The 25,877-nt window shown below is 35.2% G+C and overlaps 3 protein-coding genes across 3 annotated transcripts in view; 1 reads left to right on the top strand and 2 right to left on the bottom strand.

Moving 5' to 3' along the window:
- AAE16 (AMP-dependent synthetase and ligase family protein) overlaps positions 1-10,237 on the top strand; it is a 24,358-nt gene extending 14,121 nt beyond the window's left edge. Inside the window, exons 8-18 of the mRNA XM_011103287.3 lie at positions 20-87; positions 729-834; positions 4,885-5,043; positions 5,161-5,214; positions 5,295-5,375; positions 6,503-6,640; positions 7,733-7,892; positions 8,284-8,363; positions 8,500-8,645; positions 9,768-9,825; positions 9,945-10,237. Of these exons, the coding sequence (XP_011101589.2) occupies positions 20-87; positions 729-834; positions 4,885-5,043; positions 5,161-5,214; positions 5,295-5,375; positions 6,503-6,640; positions 7,733-7,892; positions 8,284-8,363; positions 8,500-8,645; positions 9,768-9,825; positions 9,945-10,046 (1,152 nt within the window). The 3' untranslated portion in view covers positions 10,047-10,237. The remainder of the gene's footprint in view (positions 1-19; positions 88-728; positions 835-4,884; positions 5,044-5,160; positions 5,215-5,294; positions 5,376-6,502; positions 6,641-7,732; positions 7,893-8,283; positions 8,364-8,499; positions 8,646-9,767; positions 9,826-9,944) is intronic.
- LOC105179649 (selenium-binding protein 2) lies at positions 9,986-19,743 on the bottom strand. The gene is made up of 7 exons (XM_088882430.1): positions 19,522-19,743; positions 14,461-14,656; positions 12,989-13,216; positions 11,948-12,179; positions 11,741-11,848; positions 11,383-11,655; positions 9,986-11,279 (listed from the first exon to the last, which is right to left on the bottom strand). The coding sequence occupies exons 1-7, from the start codon at positions 19,637-19,639 to the stop codon at positions 10,998-11,000; spliced, it is 1,437 nt and encodes a 478-aa protein (XP_088738556.1). The 5' UTR covers positions 19,640-19,743; the 3' UTR covers positions 9,986-10,997.
- Positions 19,744-22,018: 2,275 nt separating this feature from the next.
- On the bottom strand, positions 22,019-25,706 carry LOC110011366 (selenium-binding protein 2-like). Its single transcript, XM_088882833.1, has 7 exons — positions 25,333-25,706; positions 24,592-24,787; positions 23,719-23,946; positions 23,205-23,436; positions 22,891-22,998; positions 22,536-22,808; positions 22,019-22,453 (listed from the first exon to the last, which is right to left on the bottom strand). Exons 1-7 carry the CDS (start codon positions 25,469-25,471, stop codon positions 22,172-22,174), a joined length of 1,458 nt encoding a protein of 485 aa, XP_088738959.1. The 5' UTR covers positions 25,472-25,706; the 3' UTR covers positions 22,019-22,171.
- Positions 25,707-25,877: the final 171 nt, after the last annotated feature.

Here is a 25,877-nt window from a genome sequence, read left to right on the forward strand (position 1 = left end):
ACTATCAATTTGATTGTAGGAAGATTTGCGTCGTTATCAACCTCATTATGTTATTTCTGTCCCTTTAGTGTATGAGACACTTTACAGGTAAATTCTACCCTCTAAAATTCCTAATTATTTGTGATGCAGTAGAAGTTAATGAATGTGTGCCACGTGCCTTTGATGTAGAACATTGGAAGAATCTGGTCTGGCTTGTATTTATCTGTTGTTGAAACACTTCATCTTGGAGAGGAGTTGAAGTACTGAAAAATATTGAAAATTCTGATCATGAGGGGGGTTGCACCGAAGAAGATTTATCACTGATATTTCCGTCCTCTAATAGTTGAATTTTCCCTTCCATAGTTTGTCTAATTATTTAATAGTATCTAAAATAGTTTCTCTCATCTCCGTGCTATATGTGAAATTTTTCGCAGAGGTGCTTTGTTTTTATCACATGGCTAGTTATTTCATGATATTACATTCCGTAATTCTTAAAGATTTGTGAACAACAGGAGTAACTATATCATCACAATTTCGGCATCATTCAGTTTGTTTTAACAAGTTCCACTACCCTCCAGTATTTTTGCAACCACTACGATAGAAAATTTCCGAGTTAAATTATCTCTCATATCAGTCTTTTTGTTTCTTGTTAAAGTGTTTTGCCTATTGCCACCCTCTTTGGTCGTTCCTGCCCATTGAATTTTACTCTTTCTTCAAAAAAACATTGCATCTTGTTTCATGTACTGCAGTGGGATTCAGAAACAGATTAGTACGAGTTCTGCTGCTCGTAAACTTGTTGCTCTTCTATTCTTGAGGATCAGTTTAGCATATATGGAGGCCAAGAGAATTTATGAGGTTGGACTTCCTGAACTCTAGTGGTGTTATTAATTTTAACTTATTTCGAGTGTATAGTTGTTTTCTTAGATAATTAAAGTAGAGAGCAACATATTGATACTTTTTGGCATATAGTTCTGGTCAATATGATATAAGTATCTAACATAATGGCTGGATTTCTCCCACTTAATAGATGACATGGACGGCATGTTCTTAATCGGCGTTTTCGGAGAAACTTAAAATGTGCATAATAGAATTTTTTTTTTTTTTTGGTTAGATTAATGAGCTATTGCCAAAGAATATTACTACACCTACTTTGTGTACATTTATGTATTTTTTCTTAAGATTTAGAACTTACACATTATCTTTCTCTAATAGTTTGAGCTTTTATACAATGGACATTGAACATGTAAAGAAACCAAAGTTCTTGAATTCTTTTTATGAAATGTTGTCATAATGACTAAAATTCCAGCATTCAGCATAGGCTTTAGCACGGATGTGATGTGACATGGCATCTAAGCATTGTTGTTGTTTAGCCCATGGTTATTTAGATTTCAAAATCCCTAGTTATTTTCCCGGATTAAATGCATTTTTCGTCCTCTAACTATAGCCACATCCCATTTTAGTTCTTTATCTATCTAGGGTTTGATTTTGGTCCTCTATGTAATTAAATTGCTCAATTTTAGTCTCTATTTTGGCCGGAAAATTACCCAAACCACCGGAAAATTCCACGTGGAGCCTATGTGGACATTTAAATTGGGGCTGAAACCTCATTGGTTTACATTTTTATGATTTGGAAATTTTTCAAATTTAAAAAAAAAAAGAATGACATGGCAGATGTGGAAAAAGAGGGAAAAGGGAGGGCTCTTGCTGTGCTCTCGGCGAGGACGGCGGCGGTCGAAGACTCCGATCTCGTAAAAACTCTGATGAAAATTGATGGGTGAGGTCTCGTTGAAAACGCCTTGGCGAGGGGAGTCCAACGGTGGTGGTCCGAGACGGTGATTCGTTTGGATGGCGGAGATCCGGCAGTTCAAAGGTGGCGGCGTCGCGAAACTTTAAAAGAACTGATCTCGTCGAGGAGTTGATGAAAATGGATGGGAGAGGTGTCATTTGACTCGCCTTGATGAGAGGAATCCAACGGTGGTGGTGCGCAACAGTCATTCGTTCAGACGGCGGCGTATTGACGGCGGTTCAAAGGTGGCGGCGTCGCAAAACTTTAAAAGAACTGATCTCGTCGAGCAGTTGATGAAAATGGCTGGGAGAGGTGTCGTTCGACTCGCCTTGTTGAGAGGAATCCAACGGTAGTGGTGCGAAATGGTAATTCGTTCGGACGGCGGCGTATTGACGGTGGAAAGTTGCGTCGGTCACCTCTTGAGCCCAATGTCAAATCGCAATGAAACTTCAAATTGATGGAGGGGAAACGTTCGCCTCATGATGGGATGGGGAGTCGACTGATATAAGTGGTGTCCGATGATTCATCGGAAATTGGTCGGAAATTTAGAGAGAAGATGCGGCGAGAAGAGGGGAGAAAAAGTGGCCATGTCATTTTTTTTTTTTTAAAATTCGAAAAATTGCCAAGTCAGCTAAAACTGACCAATTATATCTCAGCCCTAATTTAAATGTCCACATAGGCTCCAAGTGGAATTTTCTGGCGGTTTGGGTAATTTTCCGGCCAAAATAGGACTAAAATTGAGCAATTTAATTACATAGAGGACCAAAATCAAACCCTAGATAGATAAAGGACTAAAATGGGATGTGGCTATAGTTAGAGGACCAAAATTGCATTTAATTCTATTTTCCCTTTACCTAGAATTGCACATGTAAGAACATGAATTTAAAGGAGAAGGTAGTAATTATATCAACTCTATTACATAATTCTAATAATTCACTATCATCACATATAGTTATACCATAAAAAAGTGTATTTCCTTCCTTTTGTGTGGATGTTAACCTTTTAAACACTTTCTATATTTTGGTGAAATTTTAATTCTCTGGATGCTACTTCATAACGCTTGTATTTGTTTCTTGTGTATCTTTGCTTGCAATACTAACATGGTATTTCTGAAAAATTATAACAACAAAATTAATCTGAATGTTAGGTCTTACACAAATTTTAATATCTCCATTACTTGTTCGATTTATAATATTTTTAGTTAAATATAAGCAATGAACTTGATCTCAATTTGTTTCTTGTGTATCTTTGCTTGCAATGCTAACATGTTATTTCTAAAAAATGACAAAAAAATTCATGTTAGCATTGCAAGCAACTGACTGTTATGCCTTAAAAATCCATTTCTTGTATATTTTTTTTTCAGCTTGACTGACTGCCTTATAGATTTTTAAGATATACTATATAGAAGGAATAGATCATGATTTACTTATTGAACCATCAAGAATTTGTTGCGCCTTGTTTCATAACTTTTAATTATAGAATTCAGTGAAGTTTTTTGTAAATTTTGATTTCTTATGATAATTAAACTTAGTGAACATTGAAGATGAATAGTGATCCAATAACATTTGTAGTGTAAATACATTACTATTAGTCTCTTATAGAATAAGATAAAATAATATTTAAACTCTAATGGAAAATTGTAAGAAAGATCGTAGCTATCAAATTTTCATTAGAAAATTTACATGATACATTTAATTAATATTCTAATTTTTCTCTGACATAAGATTAAACAATTAAATTAATGCATTTCAAGTTATTTTATCCTTGGAACAAATAAAATGAGCATTATTATGTTCTATTTATTCTCAAGATATGTAATGTAGAAATAACTCTATTAGATATAATCTTAGTTCGGACTAAGTATCTTTAATATGATGGGCTGACATTCTATTGGTCCTTATTTTTGTTATTTCAAATAAGGACGCAAAAGTCTTTTCACACGAGAACAAATATTTTTAGGATTCACACTTTACATTTTTATATGTAGTGTAAACACAGATACAGATAGTCTTCTAAGTCTGCGTCAAAGCACAATGTTCTAGTATAAAAACATTTGAGTTGTGTGCTCTCTAACTGGGTAAGGTAATGCTTCAAAAATTCCCTCCACGGGTGGGTACAGTTCTTCCTTGCTTTTGTATTAGAAGCGAGCAGAAAATGGAAGGACAATTTGAATCTTTATCCATTTCACAACAAAGGGAGGAAGATACATCCTCTTATCGAAGTTGGAAACCACAGAGAAAAAGGAAAGACGTAACCTGATCTAGAGAATTGGGAAATTATCCCTGTTTCTCTTGTTACAATGATCCTATCTATGAACTAGGAAATTAGAAATTGAACAGGATTCTTGTAGTTGACAAAATATAAAATTCAAGGTTCACTCCTTTCAACCGTGTTCCCAAGGCTTCAGGTTTGTGAGGTTACTTAGGTTTGTGTGAGGATCTACTTAAGATGAGCAAGTTTAGCTTGAATGAGGCCAAGGCTTGAAGTGTTTGTCCACAAATGAGATATTATGGTTGGACAAGTTTCATCTATTGCAATTTAACATTAACTGGATTCTTTGGCTTGAGCTTGGCAAACACAAAATGTTCATTGTCAGTGCCCACATACTGCGGTAAAGATGATTCCTTGGATAAAATGACGAGAGATTGAAGATTGAAATAATTAAACTGACACTCTGTTACGGTATTAAATCATTGATAAGGTTGTGAATCTTGAAAACACACACGTAAAGGCCAAAAAATGTGCATTCTGGCAGGGCTCTCATTGTAACTAATTGTAACATGCTGCTTAAGATGACCTGCTCCATTGCAGTGAACAAATATCCATTAATGCAACATGTAGTATTACTTCTAGCTGAGTCCTTATGATCAATGATTGAGCAAATAAATTCCTTTGATATGTCTGACAATGAAAATCATGTGTACTCATTGAAATGATTATATTAGTTAATGAACTTGTGTTAATTATCTCCTCTTTTTTACTTTTCAAAGTTTCTCCATGTTGCAAAATTTTTCCAGAGGTTATCTTCTTGTTGGAGATTGGTCAGTTGGTTCCTTAATCTTTGGTACTGCACTCAACATCAGTTTTGTGCTTTACTAATTTTGCTGCCTGTTTCCTAGGGGAAATGTCTGGCCAGAAACCTTGCACAACCTTCTCAGCTTTCTGCATTTTTTGACTGGTTGTTGGCAAGGATCATTGCTGTGATATTGTGGCCACTACATGCATTAGCGAAGAAAATCGTCTATAGTAAAATTCATTCTTCTATTGGAATATCCAAGGTTCGTATTTTCTATGTTGTCTTTGAAGATACGGGCACTAATATATGATCAGAAGTTCTTCAAAAAGTACAACTTACAAGAAATTCTAAGCAAAAAACTTGCTTTCACATTTGGCAGGCTGGTATAAGTGGAGGTGGCAGTTTGCCTCCGCATGTTGATAAATTTTTTGAGGTGAGATGCTTCTATATTCTTGGTCAATTATAGAAGGGGATGTGGGTGTATTTTTCACCTACTATATTCTGTTGACACAGGCAATTGACATAAAGGTTCAAAATGGATATGGTTTAACAGAGTCATCACCGGTTGTTGCGGCTCGACATCCAACCTGTAATGTAAGAAACCTACTTATGCATTTAGTAGCCATGGAGTTCGGCATCCACTCAAGCACTATAAAATTCAAGATTTTCTTTTAATTTCTGTGAATTAATACTAAGTAGGTTAGAATATAAATTGTTACACCAGTTATTTAGTATACTTCCGTCGAGGGTTAACTTTGATTTATTTACTATATTTGGTCTAATCATGTTTGAGAATTCAATCATCCATTGGGAATAACATCATTTCTCAAAAGGCTACTTCTTGGCATGAGAAAAAAGAGAAACATCAATTTTTCACTACAGTCTACAAGGATAGGGTAAGGAGAAGTTCTATTGATTGAAATAGGAGGCTCCATTGATTGTGAGAAAGAAAGCTGTTTGAAAGCTCTCAGGATCAAGAGCAATTCTAGTATTTCTGCTTTAGGAAGGGTGGCATACTTGAGATTATGCAACAATTTCTGGTAAGGGTATACAAATTTGATTACATGAAACATCAGCCAATCCATAGACATAACAAATTAAACATGCTTGTGATGAACATTGCTCACTTGGAACCTCTGTGCAACAACACTCACATTCAGAAAGTGATAAATATTGATGACACAACAATTTATTTACCAGCATTGTTTTAATCATTGTGAATTGCAATTGGTGGAAATAAAATGTATGCTATAGTTTTATGCTAAGCTGTTCTGAATAGTTTTGTAGGGAATATTGCAGCGCATTCTACTTCTCTCATTATTTGACATTTGGTGCAAGCAGTCTAATTTATGTTTTGGGGCAATAGTTAGATTGCTGAGTTCATGGAAGCTGCGCCTCTCTCCCAGACCCTATTGAAACAGGCACTGAGAATTTGATTCATTATTCGAGAACAAGTTCATGATTTGATGGCAACCCAATCTATATCTGTCTGACCCCTAAATGTTTTCTTCCCTTTCATTAGATAAACAACTGTACTTATATGCACTTCAAGAATATAGAATTGGGACCCATCTTGTATATTTAGACCTTTTAACAGAATATGTTCTTTCTTTCTCCTCCTTAGTAGGCTAAGCATAAAATCAATTTCTAATTTTTTTTATAGTATATACTTTTATCATATGTTATGTGTCTTGACAACATCACAACTTGAACGCTTGAAGGTTCTTGGTTCAATTGGACATCCTATTCGACATACAGAAATAAAAGTTGTTGATGCTGAAACAGATGAGGTTCTTCCTTATAGCTCAAAAGGCATTGTCAAAGTAAGGGGGCCACAAGTGATGAAGGGTTATTACAAGGTAGCTTCAGCTTGTACTATGACAAATGAGGATGTCACATGTGAAGCATTACGTGTTGAATATATCATTATATCTTATCTTATCTTATCTCATGATTTCTTCTAAGATGGATGTTTGTTTGTAGGATTTTCTTCAAAATATATCTCAAACCACATTTTACTACATTGATAAACCACTTTATTTATTACCTAAGACCTTTTATGCATCATTCAACTATTATCATTACATGCTTATCTCACGTCCAAACAGATGCTCAAAATTCCTCCTATCTCTCAAAAGGTATCCATCTCACTTTTTTCTTGTTGAAATGAGATCAAATGAAATGAGACGAGAGGTCAAACAATCATGGCTTACAGCTTTGAGCTTTTAGATAAGATGGCCATTAATTTGCTTTTGTAACAGCTCAAAAGGATAAACCTAGATTTGCCACCAGACACATATGAAAATTCCATGTGCTTGGCCTCAAATAACCCAGTTTGAGCGTATAGTTGAAAACATCATCAACACCCCATATCCTTGAAGTTCACTTAACTAAAAAATTGTTTTCTACAAATTGTTTACGGAACAACTATTAATATAGAAGGCATGTTAATTCTATGACTGAACTCTAAAGAAAGTGTAAGGACAAAAATATGCTCTATCTACCTTGCGCAAAAGGTCCCATAAAAAATAGGTAATGATACTTTTGGTGATGCCATTTTTTACGTTTGTCTTTAATACTTCTTGAATGAATAGATGAGTGCTCTTTTTAGGATTTTGTATTACATGACAACTTGTCCACTCGTCACTACATGCATCTGATGTTTAAATTGTTCTTATTTGTACCTCAACTACGTGTCATATAGAGTTGACATTAATCTAGACATTATGCTTTCGTGCTGCCTGGCTGAACTGAAATTAGTAACCAGTTGTCTTCTGGTAACTCCCAAACATTGGTATTATCATTATTTTCCTAGGAGTATAAATCCAACATGTATATATTTCCTTGTTTCGGTATTCTCAGTTCATTTTTTAGAATTTTTAAGCTTATATAGCTTAGATCAGTAACTAGGAGATAAAACATTAATTTGTTTCTTGTGGAAATGTTATCAGAATCCCGAGGCGACAAGACAAGCTATAGATGAGTATGGCTGGCTAAATACTGGTGATATTGGTTGGATTTCTCCTCCTCATTCTAGAGGACGAAGTCGTCAAGCTGGAGGTGTAATTGTTCTTGAAGGACGTGCAAAAGATACAATAGTTCTTTCAACAGGTAACTTAAGCGTTTCTGGTTGAATAAGGTTTGCTTTCCAACAAAATGACCTCCTTGAATTAAGTAAATTAATGCTGTCTAATATATGTCTTCCAACAAAAAGAGGTGTGAAGATCACGGTGGTCCATATTATTTGAGTATAAACTTCTCGAAAAACCAGAGAAGTTTTCCACTTAAAGAACCAACAAAATTAAAGAGTGTGCATCTGTTTCTTTCTTTTCAGAATTAGTAAATGAAACCTCCTTCCATGCTAGTCATGAGGTTTGACTGGATGGAAAAGAGACTTACATGTAATCTAAATTCCTCAGCATTTCTTTGAGAGAGCAGCTATTTCATTAAGTGCCCATGTAACTGATAATGTATTCTAACTCATGCTAAATGACCAAAACAGGCGAAAATGTTGAGCCATCAGAGATTGAAGCTGCTGCCCTGAGAAGTAGCCTTATTCAGCAGATCGTTGTCATTGGCCAGGTGAAAATAGTCATTTATTTCAATTAGGCCTCTATTGTCTTAATTTGCATGCAACATTACCTTACAGGAGGTAAAGTTTGTGATAAAGTATATGATATTGTGGTCAGTTGCATGATATGGTTTCAATAATGTGTAGGATCAAAGACGACTTGGAGCTATAATTGTCCCGAACAAAGAAGAGATTCTCTTAGAAGCTAAAAGGCTGTCCATTGTGGAATCTAATGCCTCGGAGCTTAGCAAGCAGAAACAGATCAACATGTTGCATGAAGAGTTGAGAAAATGGTAAGAAAAGCTTGTAAAGCATTTGTACCATTTCAAATTACCAGTGCTTATTTTGTCATTGAGACATAAATAAACCATTCAAATTAGCTGTGCTTGAGCTTTTGCATAAAACAAAAATGACTTGGGAAAAATAGCATCTTTCTGCCAGGGTAAGATATGAAATTCATCAGTTTGTTTAGTTTCTGAAAATTCTGTGTATCCATATTCAATAGAAAGCTTGAACCTTATCTAGGTTGGAGGCCGGAATATAATGAATAAAAACACAGAAGCAAGTCTTGGTAAAAAAAACAAAAGTACTGGTTTTATAGAAATCCTGTCTACAATTCGAGTTTGTTGAAAGAATTCTCCCCTTTAAACTTTGATAGTTCGCATTCAAAACCTCTAGTATGGCTTTGATGAGACTTAGACTTTAATGTAGCTTCTCTCCATATGCTTTTCAACATAGACTCATTTCATTGTAGACAAAAGGGGCATCCAAACAACAACCCAAGCTTATGATCAGCATTACATGCTAAGCAGCCTCTCTGCCTGCTCAGAAGTAATTTCAAATCATTTGGATACAAGTAATGACAAGACAACTAGACACTGGTCTAGCGACTGAAGCTTGTGTGAAGCAGCTTATATGTTGCTCAAAATATCAGTCCTCTTCTTTCTTTGTCAAGATCAGGAAAAACTCCTTTACTCGAGTCAAATGGATGTCATCTAATACTCTGTAAGAGTGGAAGGTCTACTGTTTTGGGTTAGGCTTCATTTCTCAGCTCGCCCAACCCTTAGAGCATACCAGTCTACTGAAACTATATAGTAACCCTTGGTTCCAGCAAATGAATCTCAATACAGATGGTGTATTTGTAAGGCTCCTCCCTAAGCTCTATCAGTTGCATTATCATGAAGTCGTCATCTCCCTTCTTGTCTCTTGTGTTTCTCATAGATTTGTACAAAATACCCTTTAGTGCTGGCTTCCATATCTGTTGAGCCCTCAATTAAGTAAACGTAAGAAATCCTTCCAGTCAAACTAAAGATCGTTATTCAATTTAGACATGCCTATGCATTATCTAGAAATTATTACTTACATAATGCAGAAGTTAAAGAGAGCTTTTCTCTCCTCAATTGCTACTATTGCAGGACCTCGGATTGTTCATTTCAAGTTGGGCCGATCCTCGTGCTTGATGAGCCGTTCACGGTAAAACTCTTGCACAAGCACCAAGATCAATGTCGAAAAAGAAAAAAGATCAACTATTTCCCTGAATCTACTCCTTGATGTAGTATCAATAACAGTTTTTACGTCTGATTTCGTTGCAGATTGATAGCGGTTTAATGACACCTACAATGAAGATACGGAGAGACCGGGTTGTGTCTTTGTACAAAGAGCAAATAGACAACTTGTACAAGGGAGTTGCCTGATACAGGTTCTTTATATGCTTAAATAAGAGCTTGTGTGTGTCCATATAAACCTTCTACTTATCAACTGGAGACAAGAATCCCAAACATTTAGAATTTTGAACTATATTTGTATTTGTATATCTATACATCTGGTTGAAGCTTACAGATCATGACCTATCTTTTTGATAATATAATAATTCGACTTGTCCTAATTTTGTTATGTCCTTTTCATATTTATTTTACTCAATTATTTGAGCCATTATAGGCCTACACTAATCAACTTTAATTTTTGAAAAGCTAAAGGCCTTCAAACTTTTGTTATACTTATTGGCCAAATAGCATAAAATCTCTGTGTGTTTTAAAAACTATGTTTCAGAATAGACTGAAACCCTCTTTTGCTTTTTTTTAAAATGATGCTCAATCTCCTCTCCTAGTTGAGTGTAATTAATGGCGTTAACCTTTTTTTTTAAAATGATTGTTGCCATTGTTTATGGTATATATTATTTATTATTTTAATGACGGTTGGATTTTTTTTCTAAATGCATAAAAGTTATAGAATCGAATAAATTTATTTTAACCGTTGGATCTTAAAAAATTAAAAGTCTAGGACTTGTGTTAGAGGAAGGACAAGTGTGCTCCTGCTCATGATCAAGAACGAAGACAGGCTCTTCCCATTGGGTACCAAAATTCAAACGGATTCATTTTGAAATCATTTAGTTCATCTTCTTCTCTTGAGTGCATCAAACGTTGGTAAATAGAATCTTATTCAACTAATGATTTTTTGTTTTGCATGAAATTCATGTCATAATAGCAACGAAATGTGAGATTAGAGTGCAAATTCGTATTACTAATCGTCACGGAGCCGGAACATCTCGTGGCACTGAGCTAATTACACTTATACGATGCATTTGCGTTCCATGCACTGCAAGAAGTGTTCAATTAGCCGACTAGTTTTTGGAGAGATTAGAGAGCTTAAATCCAGATGTCGGAAGTGCAGTCGCCACCGGGATATCTCATCTCATGCACCAAGGAGGGGCCATCTGGTTCAGCTCCAAAGTCCACAACGAAATTCGGGTTGATCGCAAGACCACCTTTCTCAGTATCAACGTCTATCTGCAACATATGGCCACCTTTTTCCACAAGCTCAGGATAAAATTGACGATCCCATGCGCTGAAGACAGAATTCGTAACATAAAGCCTCTTTCCGTCCAAGCTCAGTTGAATCATTTGAGGTCCTCCTCTTAATCGATGTCCCTAAGGTGAACAAAACACGAATAATTAAGTTTATGTCATTGACTGTCAGGAAAAACATCACAAGGATAAAATCTGTCCATGAATACGTTTCGGCGACAAAAACCTGAACGTCTGGTATGTCGACCTGGAACGTCGTACCATCTTCAGCCTCAGCAACCACAGGGCTTCCTTTTCGACATAAACCTCCAAGCCATACTTGGCCAGTTAGCATAGGATTTGCCGGATCTTGAATATTATATTGTCGAACATCACCATGAAACCAGTTGGAAAAGTAGAGGAAACGATCATCAAGAGATATCAAAATATCGGTTATGAGAGCAGGCATCTCAGGAAGAATCCAGTTGTGCACCTTGAGTGGCTTCACTGTTATTGCAACCTGCGACAGGTTCGCTTCCACCTCTGAATCTTAATGCCTTAATTAGAGCTATTGATCACAAAGAAATGTCAATTCTTTCACCTACCTCATGGCCCCATGACCCATCAGGCTTCTTGAAAAATCTTACCATATTGCTTGCTAAACCACACCCCACGAATCCAATATCCTCGTCTGGGTTGTGCAAGAATCTTATCTAAATTCATATTAAGAACACAAATGTATTACAAACAAGTTAATAGAGAAAAAAAAAAGAAAAAACATGTTAGTACAAGTGGTGAAGAGTCGTGATTACCTCCAAAGGCGTGAGACCAGTATGTCCGAGATCCAATATTTGTTTCAACTCACCCTCAGGCCAGCTGTAAACATGCAAATGTCTCCCATAAAGACCTTCTGAAACATGGTCAAGGTTGAAACCTTTAGTGAAAGCAGCTGGGGCTCCTAGAGATGAGCTGATCATGATCTTATGCCGAGGTTGGTACCAAAAATCATACCCAAAACCAGGACTGTGCCCTGCTTTCTCCCACCTATTATACAAAACAAAATGAAATAAAAACGAAATAAGAACCCAGCATTTTGAGAATGGAAACCGGTTTAATGCAATTTAATGTCCTGTACTATTGCATACGAGTATTTTACCTCCTATAGAAAGAATATCAATTTGCTTTTCTGTATTTTTTAATACATAGGAATACATCTTTCTGTCTGACAAAGAATATAGGGACGTATTTCGCTATTTTTTTTTAATGACAAAGAAAGTTATGGATCAACAGATTGTACATTTGCATAATATCAATTTATAGGATTAAATGCATTTTTGGTCTAGTAATTTCAGTCATTTGATGTTTTCGTCCTTTAACTTTCTAGTATAGTGTTTTGGTCCTATTTTTTTTTTTTAAATTTTCATAATTTCAATCCTCATGCTCGCACGAATTCAACTCTACCGGCAAGAAGAGTGAACTCCAGCTAAAAAAAACTGAAATTGCACAAATTAAAATGACGCAATACCACCTTACCAAGTTAACAGACAAAAATGCTGATATAAATGAGCCAATATGAACAAAAACCTCAATTTTATAATTGTCAAGTAAGAGGCACGTGCATGTATCCGGCCAGCGAGAGAAGGGCGAACTCCAGCGAGAAAAAGACTAAAATAAAAAATATTAAAAAGAAAAATAACCAAAATGCTATTCTAAATGACGAAAATGCCAAAACCTAAGTTACGGAACCAAAAATACATTTAAGCGTCAACGGATACTATGCGGTCGGCACATGTCAATCTAAAGGACATCCAAGATGAACAAGAATACACACAAACATATATATAGTACCTTACCTTCCTTTCAAATTAAAATCTGAATCTAGCAGAAGAAATCCACTTCCTTCAGCATTTCCATCTTTGTCTCCAAGGAATGAGACCATGATATCACCAGAAGCAAGGCAATGAGCAGTGTGGGGGTATGCCAGTCCCGTCTTCTCTATTATTTCATTGGGTTCGATTACTTTATGTAAAGTTGGAGCCCTGCTGTCCGTTTCAGTATCAACTACGTATATCCGACCAGAGCTGTGATCAAGGAATCAAACCTCAGAGGATCAAAGACACAAACCTCATCGACTCTAATTTTCGCGTGATAAATGTCAAAGAAATCAAATTTTCAAATCAAGTTATTAAATTTGTATACTATAGCGATCTATATTTAATCATTGCTAGTTGTCATGGTTAATAATAGATAATCGTAACAATAACTATTGATTACGATTATGATTACACAATGGTTGTTGGTCGTGGTTTTCGTGACGGTGGCTACAACATTTGCTACAGCTAAAAGCTTTGGTAAATACTTTTATCATAACTTTTAGATGTAGCAAATAATTTTTTATGATTAAAAATTATTCTTTTGTATTGATTTTATTTAATCGTGATTGATAATAATTATTTATTATGATTTTTCATTATAATGATTAATATTGTAGTGAATAGTAATCTTTTTCTAGTTAAACAAGACATAGGTATTGCATGAGATGAGCTCTTATGCTTGTTTACTATTGGTCTTGACTTGAGTGAACTTTTTTTAAAAGAAAATGCAGTATCAATTCAACAATTAATTATGTTGCCATGCGACAAGTTCATATATATGTTTTTTGACTTAGGCAACGATTATATAATACACTAATATCCCCTCCCTCATCGCCGCATCCCCTTCCCCTTCCCCCTCCGCAGCCTTTGTCCCTCCCTCTTCCCTTTCACGTCGCCGTCACCATCGCCTCCCCTCCCCATTCCTTTCTCCCTCCGCGTCCCTCTTCTCCGCGATGGAGTCGTCTCCATCGCCGGCCCCTCCCCCTTCTCATCCCCACTGCCCTCCCCCTTTTCTGACCTCACCATCAATGTTCTATCTCTCTCTCTCTACATATATATAAATATTGATTATGTATAATATATATTTTTTTATATATTCATTTATATTGTTTAAATATATATATTTAATTAAATATTAACCGCCGGTTGAAATAAATCAAAATTTGGGCCGTAGATTTACTAGTTCAATTTGAACCTTAGATTCATTCAACGGTTATTAAATAAGACATATAATTTTTATAATTAAAAATTAAAAAATAAAAAAATTAAAGAAAAAACACTTGAATCACCCGAACTCACGTAAGGGGTGTAATTGCTCTATTTTTCTTTTCATATAAGGATAATTTGCTAATTTTTTTTCACAATGGTAAGTTACTCATTTCATATAATACGTGGGGATGACTTGCATTTAACCCGTTTAAAAAAGGCAGATTAGAAATTTGAGCACTTACAGCAGGGAAGGCAGGAGAAGAAAGCTTCGTGAAGCGAGCGGATCAGCATGGCAAGAGCTACAGGCATTCCATCCAGAATGATGTAGTTCGTCACCAACATACGGCATTGGCAGCCTGTGTACTACTTTAGAATATGTTGGTGAGCTTGGATCTACGTCCACTGTCGCAAGGTAATCTGGCTTCTCCCTTCCTGTTCCTGTACTCGTCAATTCAAACACAAATTTCACAAAAGAAAAGCATTGATTTGAGCATATGAGAGATTTGCATTTTGTTTCCCTTAATTTACCAAAATGTACCCAGCTGCTATATATTTAAAATATTTTTAACATAAAATAATTCTATGGTTGGTTGAAGCACCACATTTCTCAGTCTCTACTACTAATTGTTGTTCATTCACATGATCTGAATTTGGATTCAGGTTAAGTATAACAAATATTCTAAGTTTAGATTCATGTCCAAATCTATAAAGTGTCCTGCAAATTACAAGTTTGGTAAGAATAATATTAGAAAAGCTTGCACAGTTGGATCGGATTGGACTAACCCAATCCAAGATCGGATTGAACTAATAAAAAATGATTGGTTTGGCCTAGTCCGGTCTTGGGTTGGTCCCAGGTATTGATTTGCAGGACCAACCCAGCCCAGTGCCCCAGGACCATTGGTCCTAGATCGGGCTTGCCCCGGCCCGTTGGGCCTTTTTTTTAAGTTGATTATATAATTTTAATTATTATTTTTTTATATATAAACTCTTTTGTGATTTTAATTTATTATTTATTTATTTTAAATAAATAATATAAATTTAAGTAATTATTTATAAGAAAACTCAATATAAAAAATTAAACATGCACATTTGGGCCTAGTTTTGGCTTGGTTTGAGCCTCAATCGAGCCGGTTCATGGGTTGGGTCTGAATTTTAAAATGAACACAATTGGGGCCCATTTAGAAACCCAGTACCGCCACAAGACCAATCATGAACAGTAGTGGGTCGGTCCTAAACTGGCCTTTTTCAGATTGGTTCGTGTCAGTCTTGGGCCGACCCAGCCCGTTGTGCACCTTGAGTTATAGCTAGGCCTTTGATGTTATAACAGTGTTAATGAGTAAGGTAAGATCCTACCCAAACCCATAGATTAATTCTAAAATTTAGATCCAATTTCAATGATTATTATTATACCCAGATCCAAAAAAATATAAATTAGGTTTGGTCTGGGTCTCTACCCATCAATACCCATGGGTTTATGTACCCAATTTAAACCCAAAAAATATGTTTAGTTTTCTTCCTTATTTAATTGGATTATTATTTATCAATCGACCTACCTTCAAGTGAACAAATCTAAAAAATTTAAGACATCACAACATTATTTATCGTTTGATATTTTCATAAGATTATTTTGTAAATGGTATAAGAAATTATATATTATCAAAAAATTCTATAAAAAAAAAAAGAATTATTTGTGAATTGATCTCAATAATTTTGAATTTATTGATAAATTATGGATAAAAATAAAAAGTAAAAAAATAAAATTTAATTTAATTAATATGATTTGCAAGAAAAAGAAGTCAAAACAAAGAAAAGAAAATCAGTTCTGGGTATGACCGGACCCAAACACCAAGTCTGATCGAATCTAGAGACCCATGGGTCTTGAGTTGGGTTCAATAAATTTGGTAAGAGTTGGATTTAAATTAATTTGTTTGGGTCTTTTTTGAGTTTGGACCTGGGTAGGGTAATGCCGACCCATTGATAATTATGTCAGTAAGGTTATTCATAGTGAAAGTAAATAAGATAGCAAAACTTGTACTTGACAAATGGGTGTATTTCTATAGGTAGGACTGAGTTATATGATGCTACATGAACCTTAGATTCAATCTTAATGACGGTTGTCGTGGTCTCATACATACTTAAGTTTGGACTAGTCGGTTCGGGTCGAAAAGACACAAACATGGTGTGGATTCTTGGTCTTTTATGGTATTAGAATCATGTTCAAAGGCTTTTTAGTCAATCCTTTCTATTTGTAGTGTTTTAAGTTCTCATTTTTGTTCTTGCTTTCAACTTATATTTTTACACATTCTTGTTCCATCTCAAAAACCAATTTTCCTTCAAATTCCCGAGGGAACGATCAATAACGCTAGTTCTGGAATGAACGCATATTTAGATGTAGGAAATTTGGCCACTCCTTTCGTCTCTTTTGATCCCCCTATTCTCCTATCAATAGAGATGCGGATGAAGCGATGGTGATAATTTGCATGATGATTTGGGTCGAGGTAGTTAGTCACCTCGTGCATCTTCGGAGTAGTGTTTAAGATTTGAGAAAAGAGCAGATTATGAGACTTTTTGGAAGATCCCTAACTAAAACCCTTCGATACTTAAATTAAAATTGGGATCGAGATAGAAGACAGTAATCTGGAAGTATTTAATGCGAGTTTGAGTGTAATAAAAGTCTTACTATAAATGAAGTACAAATGGAGTATTAATAGGGTTTGAAAGAGTCCACTTGTCTGCACCACGTGTCATGATCTTGCCTCATGTGTTGTCAGGCGAATCAACAACTAAAAGAAATGGGTCCTTTGTTTGGGATTGCTTGCCCGAACCCGAATAAGAATGGCGTGGATCTTGCACCTGGGGCTGTGATAATCCATTCTTTTTTAAGGATATTTATATAATTTCCGAAATAATAATAATAATCCCCTATCACATGAGAGTGCTAGGTTATTTCCTCCTGATGTTGATGCAGCCACTGTTACTCCCCATCTTTCATTCCCCACCATAATTCAAATTAAAAGAATTGGATAGTTTGAGGTCAAGGTTTAAAATTTAGGTATTTGATAATCCTACCTTCTACAGAGAGGATGCACCCTCCTCCCCCTCTTTACAGAACTTTTCGCACATATATAGCAATGTTTGAGGATGGTTTTCAACTTTACTATTAGGGCTACTTGGCGTACCAACTAGTTGTTAGAATGCTGGCTAGGTTACGCGTTGTAATGCCTTGTTGAAAACAATCTTATTTCTTTCACATAAATATATTCGGCATTCTTCATCCAGACATTGTAGTATATTTAAATTATGCATAATATGATGAAGCCTCTAGGCCATATATAGCGCATTGTCACGCATATAATGGTGACCATGAAATATGCATTCAAGATCTCGACCTTACACATTTCATGTTAATGATCACTTATATGTGGATCTCTTTAAGCCAACGGTGACTCGCTCACATATGCTTTTTAGGGGAAGGTCTCTTTTCATGGATGTTGGCATAGAGATACTAATGTATGAGTGAGGATACTTGTTCTGAATAATCCACTTGAACCACTCAGTAGGAGATCCTTTATTGGAGTGATAATGTCAAATTTAAAATTTCACTATTGTGATCTTATGTTAAGTTTCTTGTGCTTTTATTCATTTCCTGGTCATCGAGACGATCATATATGGATGTTTTTTGAACAGTCCATCTCATATGAAGATCAACATATAGCGCACTGATATTCATCAATCTACCTTAATTAGTAGGAGATCCCACATGCTCTTCATCAGTTTTTAGTTAACATGTCCTTGGCCAAGGGGACATAACAACAAGTTGCAAGGTTTTCAAGGTCAATTGATTTAATCAAGAAAACAAGTGATGTGATGCATGATTATTAAGCCAATTAAGTTTCGACTCAAGATGCACAGTGTGTTGAGTCGGTTCAGGACAGGCACAGACCAGCTTTAGAAAACGCAACACAGGATCAATCCACTACTGTTCATGAACGATCGTGGGGTGGTCTTAGGTCTTTACATAGGCCCCAATTTGGTCCATTTAGAAACCCAAGCCCAACTCATGAACCAATTCGGTTGAAACCCGGACTAGGATCGGACCATGTCCATATCAGGCCCTAATGTGCCTGTTTATTTTTATTTTTTATAAAATTGAGGTTTTTTTTTTTTTGAACAATTACTTAAATTTATGGTTGTATTATAAAATAAAATAAATAATAAATTAAATCACACAAAATATTATAACTAAAAAAAATAATAGTTAAGGCTATATAATGAACTTAAATAAAAATTGGATGAACAAGCTTACAATATTATAATTAGATGATAATATATTAAAAAATGACTTAATATAAACTTTGACAAGAATAAATGAAAGGTATTAATGTATTAAAGTACTAAAAATTTAGAAGTAGAACAATAAAGATAACGATTTTTAGAATTTTAAAAGTATAAAAAAAGCTATTAGAATAATTAATTTAAAATAATAAAATAAAATTTGTATGTCATGTAATTTTTTTTAAAAAAAAAAATTGACCCAATAGACTTGATCCTGAACCACTAGACTGGGCTAGTCCTAGGTTTCAAAACCTAGAATTGGCCCAAGACCGGCTTAATCCTGAACAGGTTTGGGCCATTTCGACTCATAATCCATACCTTTAACTTAGTCGGGAGATCATGAATGCAAAGACCTTATGTGCATGACAATCGACTAAAGATTGCCAACTTCACCAAGAGATAGGTCTCATGATGCGTTGTTGGATGCAAATATGGATAATGAATGTTTTTTTTTTTGGAATTAAGGCATTAATATCAAAATAATTGAATTAATATGTTATTTAAATAGATATATATATACATTCACATGCAGTAATGTGCGACAATGTATAAGGGTTATTTGATTATAAAAAGATTTATTAGACCTACAGTAAATCAATAATAAGTCAATAGGAGTAAATAAATATGGATCCGTTGTTTTTATTAATATTATCAAATTCGTTGAATTTTGACTAACGAAAAAACTGATTTGTTAGACAAAAACAAATCTTAATAATATACTAAATGTAATTTCTTAAACTATGAAAGAATTTACGTGTAATTACACAACAAATTTAAGAAAGAGGATATAATAATCCCAAGAGAAACCCCACATATATTTATGAAAGTGTTAAATGCCAAAAAGCCACCACACAGAACTCACAAGAAACCCCAGCACATAAAATTATAATGAAAGACGACCAAGATAATCAGATAGTGGAAGGGAGAGAAAAAGCAGAAAAGAAGCATCATGAGGTATATATATATACCTGTGTAAACACAAGTAACATAAATAAGAGTTTCCTTTGGACCAGACATGGCATCAAGGGGAGTAGCATACCCTGGTCCTCTCTTGCAGCAACCATTTTCAGTCTTTGCATTTGCCATTTCCGTTTTTTCTCTGTAATAATATTTTGCTGTTCCCGATTAATTTAGTAAGTGTGTCGGGATCTCAAAGAAACTAGATATTATCATCCGGCCATACAAGGTGTTTGAATGAAGATTGGCAAGTACACTTTGTAATCTTTATGATGAGTGGCTTATATTATTAGAGAAATTGGAGGGGAAATATCATTTTTCTACATTGTACGAGTAGAAACATATACTTAGAATTGTGGAAGTATTTACTAATTATTACATTTAATAGAGTTATTACTAAATGTGGAAGTAGTATAAATTATTACATTTAATGTGGAAGTAAAATATAATACATAAAAATCATATTTGAAATAAAGTTAATAGTCAAAGTCCTTATTTTTTATTCTTTATAAGAAATTTCAATTAATGAATTTAATCATGTTATTTTCTACGGCCACTATATTATGGAGAAAAAGGGCCATCTAAATATAATTATTTAATATTAATTTTAAAATAAAATCAGTTAGTGGGAAGTTGTTCAATTTAAATTTTTTAACAACACTTTGAATTTAGGGTTCATTTGGTTCAAGTGGGAGGAAAATGGAAGTAAAAGGGGGAGGAGAGGGAAGGAATAACAGTTTTGGTAAAAACGTACTTTAGGATGAAAAAACACGTCCTTAGAGGTGGTATACAGCCTAGCCATGTTCTGGTATGTTCATGCATTCAAAGAATATGACCGTGTTACACAACTCGATCGTGGTGTCTAACTTTTGGTTTGTATGTATAATATGCTCAATTGGAGAATACACTCATGTCATAAAGCACAGCTATATAGGCCATATTTAGTTTATCTTTTTTTTAAAAAAAATATACATAATAACAAATAACCCCTGCAAACTAAACCATGTGTAGGTCACATGACTATTGTCTTGATCATATTTTCATCAAAAAATGGTCAGAGGGACCGATTTGAGATAAAAACTAAAGTTTAAGAATGCTGAAATTAAGAAATAAAATTTAAGGACTAAAGTGATTTCAAACATAAATTTAAGGGACCAACTATATTCTTTATCCTTTTGTATAATTGACTCTTATTTATTATTGAAAAGAATATTTAAGTACTAATGTCTTTTCACAATAGGAATAAACATTCAAGAAGATTCACACTTTTTATATATTTAATCATAATCATAAGTTGCACTTATCGATATTATTTTATCTCCAGTATATTATGGTAAAAAAACAAACATACGTAGTATAATCTAAAAATAATTATATAATATTAATATTAAAATAAAATCAATTAGTTAGAAGCTGCTCATATATTAAATCTTTCAGAAGCAATTGTAATTTAATAAGACTAAAACTTTTACTTAAAATTTCATGATACCTATTCTTTCATTTATTTTATTTTAATTAATTTTTGAATTTTTTTAATTTTAAATTTTTATTAGGTCCCACAAATTTAGAAAAAATTCACTTTTGGTTCTTTGACAGCTTTCCGTTAATTACTTGATAGAAAAGGGCACGTGCTAAGCACATGGCTGTACCTTCCATGCTCGAAAAATTAACGACCACGTGCATAGTACGTAGTATTTTCTATCTAATAGCTAAAGAAACGTACAAATTTTAAATTATGAAATCAAAAATACAATTTTTCCTCAATAGCACGTCCTGAATGGAGAATATTCTTGTTCTTGTTTAATGAATATTTCTAATATAAATTTTTAAATTCAATTTGTAAATTCTTAGTAACTTAAAATTATTCTACTATAATATGAACTTGTTTTTTCTCTAGGAGAATGAAGAGAAAAGGTGTTAATCAGTGAAAATTCAAGAAACAATCTTTATTTCTCAATCTATTTTTCTTGTACCAAATATAAAAGTACGTACAATTTACTCATTTTCCAATAATACGAAACAATTTAAACGAGAACTATTACTCTTTTTCCTCCTCGTCTTTTCACTTCCCTGTCCGTTTTTCCTTCCCATTTCCCCTTATTTAACCAAACGAATTCTAGCAGCAACTGGATATTTATTGGAATATCTGGTGCAGTTAGTCCTGCTGCTGCTACTCTCCATGAAGACGATGCTGGTGCAGAGGAAGAGGCTGATAAACTGGACCAAGGATAGCTTGAGAAGAAGAAACGTGTTCCAGATATCGTTTTCTTCATTACGTTTTTTCCCTAGTCATTTGTACAGTCAAAATATATGTGGCAGTTAGGAGCTAGTAGTGGTTAAAGGCGGTGACTTTATGTACTTAGGCACAGAGTCTTCTTCTTCCTCTGTAACTTGATTCATTCTCAGAAATGCAGAAAGCTACCCCAAAATTCATGGCTTCTCTCCTTCCTATGTTCATCTCTGAAATTTATTTTCTTTAGTAAGTTAGAAGACAAGAACAGAAAGAACTGAAAAACATAAAGTTGATTATCACACTTATCTTTCATGTAGAAAGATGAATAAGTCCATTTATGCAGTTGTTGCAGTAGCTGATTATATTGTACACTGCGTTTATGTAAGAAGAGTTGAATTGGATAAAATGTTTTGGAGAGATTAGAGAGCTTAAATCCAGATGTCGGAAGTGCAGTCGCCACCAGGATATCTCATCTCATGCGCCAACGAGGGTCCGTCTGGTTCGGATCCAAAATCCACAAAGAAATTCGGGTTGATCGCAAGACCACCTTTTTCTGTATCAACATCTATCTGCAACATATGGCCACCCTTATCCACAAGCTCGGGATAAAACTGACGATCCCATGCGCTGAAGAGAGAATTTGTAACGTACAGCCGCTTTCCATCCAGACTCAGCTGTATCATCTGAGGCCCTCCTCTTAGTTGATGTCCCTACAATGAAATGAACAGTTTAGTTCTAAATGTAAGTCTAGATGTGGTTAGATTCAGAAAGGAATATACATAGAACAAGTACCTGAACTTCTGGTACGTCAGCCTGGTATGTCGTACCATCTTCAGCCTCGGCAACAGCGGTGCTCCCTTTTCGAAACAAACCTCCAACCCATATTTGGCCGGTCAGCTTAGGATTTGTAGGATCCTGAATATCGTACTGTCTAATATCACCGTGAAGCCAGTTGGCCAAGTAGAGGAAACGGTCATCCAGGGATATCAAGAAATCAGTTATAAGCCCAGGCATCTCCGGCAGAATCCAATTCTGCACCTTGACAGGCTTCACTGATATTGATACCTGCAGCAGGTTGAGATTTACATCTGGAATATTTATGCCTTGAAGATGTTGAGTGTAAAGAAATATCAGTTCATACACATACCTCATGGCCCCATGATCCGTCTGGCTTCTTGAAAAATCTTACCATATTGCTTGTTAGTGCACACCCCACATATCCACTATCCTTATCTGGATTGTGCAAGAATCTTATCTGTACTTCAAATCAACAACATAGATGTATTACAAATGAGTTAAGAGAGAGAAGTTCTTAAGCATATGCTTGCAAGAAGAATGTCCATAGATGTTAGTACGGACGACACAAAGTAAAAGTCCTGCTTTGGTATATATGGGAAACCACAAGAAATATATATATATATATACATATATATATAGAGAGAGAGAGAGATCTATATTTACCTCCAACGGTATGAGACCAGTATTCCCAAGATCCAATGTCTGTTTCAACTCACCCTCAGGCCAGCTATAAACATGCAAATGTCTCCCATAAAGACCATCTGAAACATGCTGAAGGTTGAAACCTGTCGTGAAAGCAGATGGGGCTCCCCAAGATGTGCTGATCATCGTCTTATGCCGTGGTTGGTACCAGAAATCATACCCGAAAAGGGGGCTGTGCCCTGGTTTCTCCCACCTATAACAGAAAACAGTAACACAGCTATTAGTTGTATTATTGATTCGCTCATAACTCCATTACTAGTTGTGTTTGGAGATTAATATGAAGCAGCCATTGTGAAAAACAAGATAGAACTGCAAGTAAATATATATTATAACTCTAGCAGGAAGTCCGCAGATGATAAAGGATTGATCGGAATCAGATTATTTTGTGTTGTCAACTTAAATAAAGCATTTGACACATTAATATTGGTTAAAGATTGGGAACTGTGAACCTCAAGGAGATGGAAAGAGAGACTACCTTCCTTTCACATTGAAATCTGAGTCAAGCAGAAGAAATCCGTTTCCTTCAGCTTTTCCATCTTTATCTCCAAGACATGACACCATGATATCACCAGAGGCGAGGCAGTGGGCAGTGTGTGGATATGCCAATCCCGTCTTCCCTATGATATCATTGGGCTCTACAACTTTATGCAAAGTTGGAGCTCTAGGGTCCTTTTGAGTGTCAATTGCATATATACGACCGGACCTGAGATCAAGGAATCACTCAGAGGTTAAAAGAATGCCTTATCATCTCCCGTTTTACATTCGAAAACTTAAAAGAAAACCAACATCTAAAATCAAGCTATCAAATTTCATACGTTAGGCTTGAATTCACATAACAAATTAAATAATAAACATAAATAGTTTTCATAGAGTCTTCCAAGAGTTCAAACATACCATGAGAAAATCTAACATCCACGAACCATAAATTTTCTTATGAAACATAGTAAAAACTTCATTTGTTTCCTGCGTGCAACATATACAGCAGCGAACGATAGACTCCATAAAAATGTCTGATAATTGCATGGACATACAAATATCCCAGGAGAATACTACGACTCGAATATTACGGACACTACATATTAGAAACACCTCTAGGGCTCTCATTTACAGAGTACATGAACGTTCAATTGTTATTTTCAGGAGTTCTTATTACATTTTCATTCTGAGGCACAATCTGCAGACTAATATCTCTAGCTGGATTTCAGTTGTAGACAAAATTACTTTCCGGTTTTTACTCAAATAGATCAGGTAATCATGCAAAGACAGAGCTGACCATATTCTACTATATATACATAATACTTACAAGGAGTAGTAACCCAAAGACGAATTAGAGATTCGGCCAACTTACACTAGTGAAGGCAGGACAAGATAGCGACGTGCAGCCGATGGATCTCCATGGCAAGAGCTGCAGGCATTCCATCCAGAATGATGAAGTTCATCCCCGACATAAGGCATCGGCAGCCTGTGGATGATTTTAGAATACGTTGGTGAACTAGGATCTACATCGATGGTGGCAAGATAATCCGGCTTCTCCCTTCCTGTTCCTGTAAAACATCAAAGCAACATAATCGTCGTAAGCAAGTCTTAGAAACCATCATTGAGCCCTCCACCTATTACAAAGAAAAGGATTTAACCCAGAATTTGAGAGAACAATAAAAGGTCACCCAAACTACGTTAAATGACCACCTCATCTACGCGTTTGAGTGGTTGGAACACACTGAATCCAGGGAAAAAAAGTTAATCCCTTTCTCATGAGACATGGATTATCGTTAAGAGTTTAAATGCCAAATTCCCAAATGATTTCTACAGCAATGAATCAGTTCTTCATCACTCTTTCTTGATTTCCATCACTCCAAAATCATATCTAAAGTAAATTCAAATAATTCAATAATATAAACGAACATCAAATAAAATAAAATTCCACAAAAAGTAAATAAGGATTTAAAATATAAAATCACCAAAAAGACATCAGCACAAGAATCAAACTAACCCTCCGCATAAAGAAAACCCAGCATACGTTCAAATAAAAAAAAAAAACCAAGATCAAACAAAACGGGGAAAAGAAAGAACAACAAGAATCCGAATATACCTGTATAAATACAAGTAACATATATAAGAGTTTCTCTGGGCCCAGACATGGCATCAAGAGGAGTAGCATATCCCGGTCCCTTCTTGCAGCAGCCATTTTCCACCTTTGCATGTTCCTCCACCACCATATCAGTTGCCATTTTCCTTTTCCGCTCCTCCTTTCTCTCTCTAGACTTTGATGAATTTAATCGAGACCCAGATCCCAAAATCGCCTCCAAATTATCACCCTTTTCGACCCAGAGTCTTTTCTGAGAGTTCACAAGCGTTCTTTTGGAATCTCTCGATATTATTACAGTGAAGATTAGCTGACAAAGTTGGTTGTTCTCTGGTGCAGTGTTTGTCTGAACGTGGGCGTGATATTACACTACGTACACTTACAGCCGTGTCTAAGTGGGATGTATCGAACACGAGGCGAGTGTCGTTTTAGCAATTGTTATCTTCCATTTTAATTCCAAGGGAAGTATGGTCACAACTTTTTTCCTACCATATGGGCATGTATGGTTTTTGTCTTCCATATCAGTTTTCACTGAAAAATATGTATTTTAT

This window comes from Sesamum indicum, linkage group LG7 (genome assembly GCF_026168435.1).
Source record: "Sesamum indicum cultivar Baizhima isolate 11 linkage group LG7, ASM2616843v1, whole genome shotgun sequence".
NCBI classification, from domain to species: Eukaryota; Viridiplantae; Streptophyta; class Magnoliopsida; order Lamiales; family Pedaliaceae; genus Sesamum; species Sesamum indicum.

Excerpts from the sequence above, each read along its gene's own strand:
- LOC110011366 (XM_088882833.1), bottom strand. The coding sequence starts at position 25,471 with ATGGCAACTGATATGGTGGTGGAGGAACATGCAAAGGTGGAAAATGGC. Across the intron at positions 23,947-24,591 it reads CTTGTCCTGCCTTCACTAGT|GTCCGGTCGTATATATGCAA; the intron begins GTAAGTTGGCCG and ends CCTTGATCTCAG. Across the intron at positions 22,454-22,535 it reads CTGACGTACCAGAAGTTCAG|GGACATCAACTAAGAGGAGG; the intron begins GTACTTGTTCTA and ends ATTTCATTGTAG.
- LOC105179649 (XM_088882430.1), bottom strand. The coding sequence starts at position 19,639 with ATGGCAAATGCAAAGACTGAAAATGGTTGCTGCAAGAGAGGACCAGGG. Across the intron at positions 11,849-11,947 it reads CTGGTCTCACGCCTTTGGAG|ATAAGATTCTTGCACAACCC; the intron begins GTAATCACGACT and ends ATATGAATTTAG. Across the intron at positions 11,656-11,740 it reads ATGGGTCATGGGGCCATGAG|GTTGCAATAACAGTGAAGCC; the intron begins GTAGGTGAAAGA and ends AACCTGTCGCAG.